The 11,012-nt window shown below is 44.3% G+C and overlaps 1 protein-coding gene across 1 annotated transcript in view; it reads left to right on the top strand.

Annotated features, from left to right (window-relative positions):
- The window catches only part of TMC3 (transmembrane channel like 3), a 58,885-nt gene extending 49,727 nt beyond the window's left edge, over window positions 1-9,158 (top strand). Inside the window, exons 21-22 of the mRNA XM_040257401.1 lie at window positions 1,434-1,683; window positions 7,864-9,158. Of these exons, the coding sequence (XP_040113335.1) occupies window positions 1,434-1,683; window positions 7,864-8,689 (1,076 nt within the window). The 3' untranslated portion in view covers window positions 8,690-9,158. The remainder of the gene's footprint in view (window positions 1-1,433; window positions 1,684-7,863) is intronic.
- The last annotated feature ends 1,854 nt before the right edge of the window (window positions 9,159-11,012 follow it).

The raw sequence follows: 11,012 nt of genomic DNA on the forward strand, positions 1-11,012 counted from the left end.
TCAGTCACTAAGTCGTGTCCCACTCTGCAGCCCCCTGGACTGCAGCCCACTAGGCTCCCCTGTCCTTGACTATTGTCCAGAGCTTGCTTAGATTCATATCCATTGAGTCGGTGATGCTATGTAATCATCTAATCCTCTGCCACCTCCTTCTTCTGTTGCCCTCAATCTTTCCCAACATCGGGGTCTTTTCTAACGAGTTGGCTCTTCGCATCAAGTGGCCAAATTCCACCGTCGTTGTCAAGTATTACTTGCCAATGGAGCATAATTCAACTTAGTTCTGTCACGCGAGTGTATGTTCCTCGATTCTTTGTCTCGTCACAACAAAGATTTGGAGTGACGGACATTAAAGCCTCCTCGGCGTGTCACAGCTCTCAGGTCTTGGATAGACCGTGTTATAGCTCTCAGGTCTCGAATGGACCATGTCATAGCTCTTAGACAAATCAGTGTTACAGCTCAGTGTTACAGCTCTATTTTATTTAGAAGATAGCAGGAAAATCCATCTTCGAGGCTTGAGGGCATGTCGATCTAAAGACAGGAGGAGAAGAGCACCCCAGCTCGCGGGAGAGAGAGAGAGCAAGCTAGCTTTGGCTCCTCTATTTATATGTTTATTTCTCCCTGGGCCTGTCCTATGTAAATTGGGCCAGCCAGGAGTGTTGTTTGTTTTACCTGAGGTCCTCACTCTGGTCCTTGGACCTTCTTTTGTTTCATTTTCGCGGGTTTTTCCCTTCCTTGTCTTGTAGCCACCGCCATTTTGGACTCCTTTTCCCTGTTCTACCTACCTAACAGTTCCAGTTGCCTTCAAAAATTAAGATTTCTGTAAATTTCCTCAGGATAGCAATATCGTCCTCTAACGTTCATTTTCCAGCCCAAGGCCACATTTGTTTTTCACAATGTTCTCTGAATTGTTTCTAAAACATCTTTAATTATCATCCAAGCTCCACTGTATCCATTATATAGATAAACAACCAGAGCCCTAGAGCTAATGGGGCCATTAGATGGTGCAGCTAAAAAGGCTTGGAGTTCATTTGATTCCTCCTACACTCCTTTCTGGCTTCCCAGGTGGCTCAGTGGTAAAGAATCCACCTGCCAATGCAGGAGACATGGTTCAGTCCTTGGGTCGGGAAGATCCCCTGGAGGAGGAAATGGCAACACACTCCTGTATTCTCGCCTGGGAAATTCTATGAACAGAGGAGCCTGGTGGGCTAGAGTCCATGGGGTCGCAGAGAGTCAGACATGACTGAGCAACTAAACAACAACACTTCCTTCCAACTCCAACTCTCAGTGAAGAAATGGTTTGAATGATAAAGTGTCACCCATCTGGCTAGGAGTATCTGCAAGTGCACACAACTCTAGATCCACCTGCGGGCAAGTCAGAAAACTGGCAGTGACACCAACCTGAGTGTGTCTTTCCTTTGCCCTCCCTCTTCCTGCAGCCCGCATCCAAACCCAGGACGAAACCACCAAGAGGTTTCCCAAGGACAGTGATCTCGGCAGCCAGCTGTCCTCGGCTTACTCGGTGACACCCCAGAACAACGGCACGGTGGTCAATTTTGACTCATCGAGCAGCAGGAGTAGTAGGATGGAGACCGTTGCCCAGCCCACGACCCCGAGCCCCCAGCCAGGGCCCGGCAGCCCCAGCTCCCCTCTTCCTGGCTTCTCCAAGTCTAGGCACTATTCTACCAGGTGAGTCATCTGCAACTCGGCAGAAAATCTGCCTCCTTGGTGATACCCTCCAGTGATGGCCCAGGGCCATAAAGAGCAGCATAAAAAGCCATTAAGGCTTCAAAGGCCCTAACAGTTTCCAAGGAAGTGAGAGCCATTACATTACATTTCTGCTGAATGTCACAAGGCCACTTCTTCCTGTGACAGCTGCTATTGAGAAGAAATCAAAGGACAAAGTTTATCAAGCAGGATGAATTCTTCCTTCTCAGCCTTCTGCCATATAACCTATAAGCAAACCTTCCTGCAAGCCCAGGGTATTTATTTCTATAGCCTATGAGAAGAAAATGCCTTAAAAAAATTTTTTTTTCCATTGGGGACTTACTTTAATGAAGAGCGGGATTAATTTTATTTTATCCTTTAAATCAATATTTTTCTAAGATTTTTAAAAATATGGACCATATTTAAAGTCTTTTATTGAATTTGTTACAATATTGCTTCTGTTTCACGTTTTGGTTCTTTGGCCAGGAGGCATGTGGGATCTTAGTTCCCCAACCAGGGGTCGAACCTGCACCCCCTGTATTGGGAGGTGAAATCTTAACCACTGGACCACCAGGGAAATCCCAGAGGGATTAATTTTAATTAGTGTGTCAGTTGTTTGCTTATCAATGGCAGCAACATTCTAACTCATGAATTCCGAAAACAAATTTATTATAAAGAATTCTCTAGTGTCTAATTCAACAAGCTTTTATTGAGAATCAACTCTATCCTAGTCTCTGTGGTTACTGTAGCTGCAGAGATGATCAGACACAGTCTCTGCCTCAAGGAGTTGACAGTATAGTGACAGAGGGATATAGGTAATTTTTATATAATGTGATAAATGCTATACTTCTGTGATAAACATATACTTTCAGAGGACGAGGTAAGTTTACATGGAGAATGCATAAATATTTAATAGGAGAAATAATATTGGACTTCGGCCTTAAAGACTAAGTAAGAGCTCACTAATGGAGAAGAGCCAAGAATGTACCATATTATTGAGTAATAAACTGTTTTTTTTAACTTTTATTTATTTATTTGGCTGCACCAGGTCTTAGTTGCAACATGTGGGATCTATTTCCCTGAACAGGGATCAAACCCATGCCCCCTGCATGGGGAACACAGAGTCTTAACCACTGCACTACAAGGAAAATCCCATAAACTAGTATTGATGAAAAGCCACTTTTTAAATTGACTTAAAAAGAACAATTCTTGTATTTCTGGGATAAACCACACCTGGTGACAATGTACAATTCTTTTTATTTATTAAGAAACAAACTATGTTCCTGAGCATTCTTGGTTATAGACGGTATTGCCTAAGACCTACACCAGTTTAAAAAAAAAAAGTTTGCAGTTCTTAGTCAATTAAATCCCTCCATTAAAAGGAGACAATGGCATTGAAAAGAATGAAACAATGCTATTTGCAGCAATGTGGATGGACCAAGAGATTGACATACTGAGCAAAGTAAGTTAGACAGAGAGGGAGAAATACCGTATGACACACTCTATATGTGGAATCTAAAAAGAAGTGATACAAATGGACTTACAAACCAGAAAGAGACTTGTAGACTTAGAGAACAAACTGATGGTCGCCAGGGGGTTGAGGGGAAAGAGTGAGGGAAGGGATGGTTAGGAACTTTGGGATGGACATGTACACACCGCTATGTTTAAAGTGGATAACCAACAAGGACCTACTACTGTACAGCACAGGGAAATCTGCTCAACGTCATATGGCAACCTGGATGAGAGAGGAGTTTCGGGGAGAATGGATACATGTATATGTAAAAAAGCTAAAGTTAAAAAAAAAGGAGACACTGCAGTAGATTAAAAAAAAGAAGACAATGGTATTTGTGTAAAAAAAGTGGTTACTGTGTGAGGTGATAAATGTGTTCATTAGCTTGAGTGTGGTAATTATTTCACAATATATACATATATTAAATCAAGTTGTGTACTTGAAACATATATAATTTTTATATGTCAATTTTACCTCAATAAAGATGAGGTATATATTACTATACCAGTAATTGAAAAGGTCCATTACTATTCCACTATGCAGACCCACTATGATTTATTTAACCAATCTCCATTTATTATATTTTTGGTTTGGGGATATAGAGAGAATGTTATAAAAAAAAATTAAAGAATGTACCATAGCAGAGAATAAGCATGAACAAAGGTATGATATTATAAGGAAGTGAAGCATCTTTGGAAAATGACCATAGGAAAGGGAGCCTGGAAGGGCTTCCCTGGTGGCTCAGGAGTAAAAAATCCATCAGCAATGCAGGAGACGTGGGTTCGATCCCTGGGTGGGGAAGATCCCCTGGAGATGGAAATGGCAGCCCACTCCAGTATTCTTGCCTGGAGAATCCCATGGACAGAGTGCACCTGAGAGAGGAGTCTGTGGGGTCACAAAGAGTCAGACATGACCAAGCAACTGAACACACACACACACACACAGAGCCTGGGAGGGAGGCAGGAGATGAGGCTGGAAAGAAGTGCGATGCTGAACCACTAAGGCCTTTGAGTCTCTTTGGAATTAAAACATTGTCTCTTTATTATTATTATAATAAATATAGTTGATTTACAAAGTCACATTAGTAAGTGATTCAGTTATATAAACATAGATATATACATGTAACTTCCCTGGTGACTCAGAGGGTAGAGAATCTGCCTGCAATTCGGGAGACTCGGGTTCAATACTTGGGTCAGGATGATCCCCTGGAGAAGAGAATGGTTAACCAGTCCAGTATTCTTGCCTAGAAAATCACATGGACAGAGGAGTCTGGTGAGCTACAGTCCATGGGGTCACAAAGAGTCAAACAAGTGATTTTCCCTTTCTTTTTACCTCATGCTTTTGCAGATTCTTTTTCATGATAGGTTATTACAAGATACTGACTATTGTTCCCTGTACTATACAGTAGGTCCTTGTTGTTTAAATTTTTTATCTTTTTTTGTTCGTTTGTTTTCACTCCAGCCTGACCATATATTGGCAAAATCTTTTATATTTTAGTTGTAGGCTGGCTAAGTTATTGGCAAGACCATTTCTGCATTATATGGGTCAATTATTTCAATTGTACCTACACATAAGAAAGCAGAACCCTGCAGTCTTTTTATGGAGACTGGATATCAAAAAGGACGCACTGGCCCTAACTTATATGGAGAATTATATTTGATCAGAATGTAACACAGTGAAAACAATATAGATAAAATATAGGAGGGTTATTTGGCAGGGGGGATTGTCTTGTTTTAAAGACAGTAAGTTAACAGGAATTGTCTTTGTGTATATATTGGGTTCTGGCAAGGAGGAGGGATTCCAATAGTCCTCGAGAGGTGTCGGTTGAAAAAAACCAAAAAACTCACAACCTAAAGTTTGAGAATTATGTTTTATTCAGCAGACTTACTGAGGACTGGGCTTCCCTAGTAGCTCAGATGGTAAAGAATCCACTTGCAATGCAGAAGACCCAGGCTCAATCCCTGGGTCAGGAAAATCCCCTGGAGAAGGGAATGGGAACTCACTCCAGTATTCTTGCCTAGAGAATCCCATGTGCAGAGGAGCCTGGCAGGCTACAGTCCATGGGGTTGCAGAGTCAGACATGACTGAGTGACTCACACACACACACACACACACACACACACACACAGTGAGGACTATGGCCTAGCCTAGGACATGGCATCCCAGATAGTTCTGAGGGACTGTTTTAAAGAGGTAAAGGAGAAGTCAGAATACATAGGAAGTTTTGCTGGAAAAAAACCATGCAGTGGAACATCAAAGGATAACTGCTAGTAGCAAAATACAGACACCTCAACTTAATGATTTTGGTGCTTTAAAAAATTTTTTATTGGAGTATAATTGCTTTTCAATATTGTGTTTATTTCTGCTGCACAACAACACGAGTCAGCCATACGTATTCATATATCCCCTCCCTCTTGAGCCTCCCTCCATACCCTCATCCCACTTTTCTAGGTCATCACAGAGCACCAAGCTGATCTCCCTATTCTATGGAAAGATGCAAGAGTCTGGGCTCATTGAAATCATTCATTTGATTTGAATCTCAGCTACCTAGAGCCAGTATCTTGTTTTTCTCCATTCTGAAATTCCCTCAGGCTGCACTGTTTTGGGTAGCTGCTGTGCCTGATGGCTTTACATTCTTGGTTTAAAGAAATGGCAGGTGACATTCTTTTTTTTTTTTTTTTCTTTTAGTGCAACAACAGAAATGTATTGTCTCTTGGTTATGTAGACTGGAAGTCTGAGCCTAAGTTGTCTGCAGGGCCCTGTTGCCACTGAAGGCTCTAGAGAAGGATCTATTCCAAGCGTGTCCTGGCTTCTGGTAGTTCCTTGACTTGTGGTAGCGTAACTGAAGGTGACAATCTTTGTCCATACATTACGGGGAGGAACTGTCCAAGAATCTGGACAGCTGCATGGCAGAGATGATCAGGCAATGTTCACAGAATGCACCCCACAATTCCTAGACACACTATGCTGTCCTTGTGGGTTAGTCAGTCAGTCATGTCTGACTCTGTGATCCCATGGACTGTAGTGCACCAGGCTCCTCTGTCTCTGGGATTTCCCAGGCAAGAAAACTCTAGTGGGTTTCCATTTCCTCCTCCAGGGAAGCTTCCCAACCCAAGGATCCAACCTGCATCTCCTGTGCCTCCTGTATTCCAGGTGGATTCTTTACCCCTGAGTCACTGGGGAAGCCCCTAGGCCTAAAGCATTCTGGAGATGTTGAATGGGGTGAGTGTATTCCTCACATGAGAAGGACATGAATTTGGGGGGCCAAAAGCCAGAATGTTATGGACCAAACTGTAGCCCCTCAAAATTTATATACCAAAGCCCTAACCATCTGTATTTGGAGACAGGGTCTATAAGGAGGTTAGAGATTAAATGGGGCCAAATGGATTAAGAGAGGTGGCTTAATCCAATAGGAAGCATCCTTATAAGAAGTGGAAGAGACACCCAGAACTCTCTCTCCTTCTGTGAGGATGGAGACAGAGGAGCCTGGCAGGCCCAGTCCTGTCCATGGGGTTCCAAAAGAGTAGGAGACGACTTAGCAACTAAACAAGAACTACAATGTTAGAAGAGGACTGTCAACAAGCCAGTAAAAGAAGTCGGACCAAAACCAACCCTAAGAACACCTTGATTTTGGACTTCTAGCCGCTAAAGCTGTGAAAAAATAAATTTCTGCTGTTTAAGGCATCCAGTGTGTGCTTTTCTTTTATGGTGCCCTGCAGACTATTGGGGCTCCCCAGATGGCGAAATTGATAAAGACCCGCCTGCCGATGCAGGAGACATAAGAGACGCAAGAGACACAGGTTCGATCCCTGGGTTGGGAAGATCCCTTGGCAGAGGGCATGGTAACCTGCTCCAGTATTCTTGCCTGGAAAATCCTGTGGACAGAGGATCGCAAGAGTCAGACACTGCTGAGTGACTAACACGACACAGGCTATTACTAATACAGAGTCCTACACATTTCTTGAAAATTTTTCCTAAATGTTTATTATAATGTTATTCAAGGTGGCATTTGGAATAGGGGTTCTGAGACTTTAGTGCACCTATTAATAGTGGTCCTTGGTCCTTTTCTTGAAGCCTGCTCTTACTGCTATTGCCTCACATGAGTCTATCTTGTAGCTTCTGTTACTGAGCTGCTGCATTCAAAGGGAACTGACCCTGATTTATCTTCATATTGGAGGACAAAGACACTACGATTTCCAAATGCTATCCTTGAGGTTATGACTGGGAAGTTTAGGATAGGACAGTAAGTCCCCTGAACCAGCCAGTGTGCGGTGTGGTCACCTCCCTGGGCAGATGAGTTTCCTCGTCTTGCAGGAAGTTGGGTGCTCTCCTCTCCCCTGTGGGGAGGGGCCGTGATATATGGGGTTTGATTTGTTACAATATTGCTTCTGTTTTACCTTTTGGTGTTTTGGCCTCATGGCATGTGGGATCTTCTCTCCTCAGCCAGTGATGGAACCCGCACCCCCTGCAGTGGAAACATGGAGTCTTAACCACTGGACCACCAGGGAGGTCCCCACTGGACACTCATTGATACTTCAGAGCAGGTTTTGGTGAAAATGTAGAGGCAGCAGCCACCTGTCCTGCAATGCTTGGATGGCTTGGGGCCCTGAGAACACGAAAGCCACAGGTGTCTAACTGCCTCTGTCTTTCAGGTATCCACGTGGCCCATGTATGAGCACAAGTGACCTTCATAGGAGCAGATCCTGCACACCTGGGATGTTTACAAAGCACATTGAAGACGTTCACTCAGAACCTCTTTTCCGAAAAGATCTTCAGCCAATCAATCATGGGTCAGGGGTCTTGGCTTTGGTGCCACATAGTCCTCGGTCCCACGCCCCCAGATACTATCTCATTAATGAACGTGACTCTCAGCAAAAGAAACATTCAACTTTCTGGCCAGAAAGACATTTCAAGATAGACACCTCTGGGGACACTGCCGATATGTACCCCAGGAACATGAGACGGTGTGCACCCCTGGCCTCTCCACAGCTCAGTGAAGAAGAGGAGGAGGTTCCAAGGAGACAGGTGAGCAGACGGGCCTTCCACCCGCGCTCCTTGACCGACCTCCACCGGGTGCATCGTTTTTATGTTGGCGAAAGTTCAGAAAGTCAGGCCCTGACTCCTGAGCTCCAGAGACCAACACATTACACATCTTGGAATGATGGCTTTGGGGGTCAACTTGACAGGCCTATGTACATGCACAAAAAAGCACGCTCCCAGAATTTGCAATACCCCCAGCACCCTCTGAAGCCCAGGGTTAAGGCCAAGTTTGAGCCATCTGTCACAGAATCTGACTTCATGTCAGCAGCATCCAGCAGGGACCAGCAGAACAGTACTTCCAGTACCAACCAGTACTTCCAGGTCACCCACAGCCAGCCCAAGTTCCCAAGGTCTGCGGGCCAGTTTGGCAGGAGGAAGGCCATATCGAGGCAGGAGTTGACTGCAGGTCTGAATGACCTGATTTGTTCAAACGTCTAGGGCTTTCTTCTGGCATCCTGATCCTAGAAATTGCTCCTACTGGTGGAATGTGGTGTGGTTGACAATGCATGGTCCCTCCCCTTCTGGGAAGACAGACAAACACACCCAGCAGATGTGATCAGTGGGGCATATCCAGGCACATCATCTCCTGGTTGTGGCCCAGAGACCCATTCAGTGTGACTGCAAATCATAAGCAAGCCAGGCAGCTCGTCTAATTGCAAAACCTTCACCTGACATGTCTATTGTTGTCCTGAATCTTAGGAGGGACCTGTTGGTGTTATAATGTTCTCTTGCAACACATAACTCAGTCCTTCCTGATAAGCACCCCAAAATGAGTTGGCTGCCCTTAAAGATTTCACAGTGCTTAATTATTTCATATTAATAATCAGTTTGATAGTGACTAGAGTAAAATTTATTAAGAATGTAAGATGTTGAAGCTGAAACTCCAATACTTTGGCCACCTGATGTGAAGAGCTGACTCATTTGAAAAGACCCTGATGCTGGGAAAGATTGAAGACGGGAGGAGAAGGGGACGACGGACGATGAGATGGTTGGATGGCATCACCGACTCAATGGACATGAGTTTGAGTCAACTCCGGGAGTTGGTGATGGACAGGGAAGCCTGGCGTGCTGCAGTCCATGGGGTCGCAAAGAGTCGGACACGATTGAGCAAATGAACTGAACTGAACTGAAGAATGCACCATACTGTTTACCCAGCTATGTGTCTGTATTAGGGCCCTCCCCCATGGCTCAGTGGGTAAAGAATTGGCCCGCAATGCTGGAGACAGGAGACACAGGTTGGATCCCTGGGTCCGGCAAGATCCCCTGGAGGAGGAAATGGCAACCCTCTCCAGTATTCTTGCCTGAAAAATCCCATGGTGGGCTACAGTCCATGGTGTCGCAAAAAGTCAGACATAACTGAACGACTAAGCACACACATATATCTGTATTAATTAGTCAGGACACTTGGGTTGGAGGTAACAAAATCCCCAAGGTTTATTGGTTCCTTTAACTGGGAGGGATGAGAATTAAGCTAGCTTCAGGCTCAGGTGGACCTGGCTATCAAACATCTTCTGGATTTTGTCTTTTCACTTCTCGACTCTACTGTTTGTTGACCTTGTTTTCTCTTACTGCCAACAGGCTTTCTCCATGTAGTAGGTGGAGGAGGAATGCACAGACACAGAAAATTCCAAGTTGATGACACCCAGCCATGAGCCCCAAGGAAAGAACAGAGCTATACTCACTTGCACTCCTGTCCTATTTCCATGATAACTCTTTCACTTTAAATTTGTCTTTTAAGTTTTCTGTCTCCTCTGTCGGACTGTTGAGTTCCTCTGGGAGAGGAATGGTGTTTAGTCATTTCTGCAGCCCTGGTAACTGATATATAACAGATTTTGTACTTGTTTTCTCCTTCTCACTACATAACAAACTTAGTAACTTAAAACAACACTCATTTATCATCCCAGTTTCCATGGTTTACCTGGATGCTCAGCTGGGGTCTCAAGCAAGGTGTCATCCAAGAGCCTGCATCTCATCTGGGGCTAGGGGGTCATCTTCCAATGTTTTGTGGCTGTTGGCAGCATTCACTTCCTTGGGGTTGTAGGACTGAGGTGTTCTGCTCCCAGAGGCGGCCTGTATTTCCTTACCACATGATCCTCTCCATAGTGTGGCTGTTTGTATCTTCAAGGCCAGCAAGAGAAGGCCTTCCCACCTTTCAATCTCTCTCTTGGCAAGACGTGGACTGTCTTTTAAAGGACTCACCTGATTAGGTCAGGCCCATTCAGGATAATGTCCTTTTGATTCATTCAAAGTTAATTAGTCAGAGACCTTAATTATATCTAAATAAATTCACCTTTACCATATAATAGAACCTCATCATGAGTGTGAAATCTTATCAGATTCACAGGTGCCAACATACTCAACAAATTTTCAGGAAATGTACAACAGGGGCAGGAATCCTGGGAGGCATCTCAGAAGGCTGCCTCTCCTAGGTATTTCATGAAACATCTGTTGAGTGTAAATGGATGGATGAATACATGACTGGACTGGAGTAGTGAATGAATCATAAATGACATGGTAACAAGTTTATCTTCCAAGATCTACAGCTAGTTCTAACCTCAGAGAAAAATCTAGTATAAATAATGCCATTTTAAAAGTAGACAGAGGTCTTCCCTGGGGACTCAGTGGTAAAGGACCCACCTGCCAATGCAGGAAGCACAGCAGGAAGAGAAGCCACTGCAATGAGAAGCCTGAGTACTGCAACTAGAGAGCGCCACAACTAGAGAAAAGCCTGTGCAGCAATGAAGACCGAGCACAGCCGGAA

This window comes from Oryx dammah, unplaced genomic scaffold (genome assembly GCF_014754425.2).
Source record: "Oryx dammah isolate SB20612 unplaced genomic scaffold, SCBI_Odam_1.1 HiC_scaffold_16, whole genome shotgun sequence".
NCBI lineage: Eukaryota > Metazoa > Chordata > Mammalia > Artiodactyla > Bovidae > Oryx > Oryx dammah.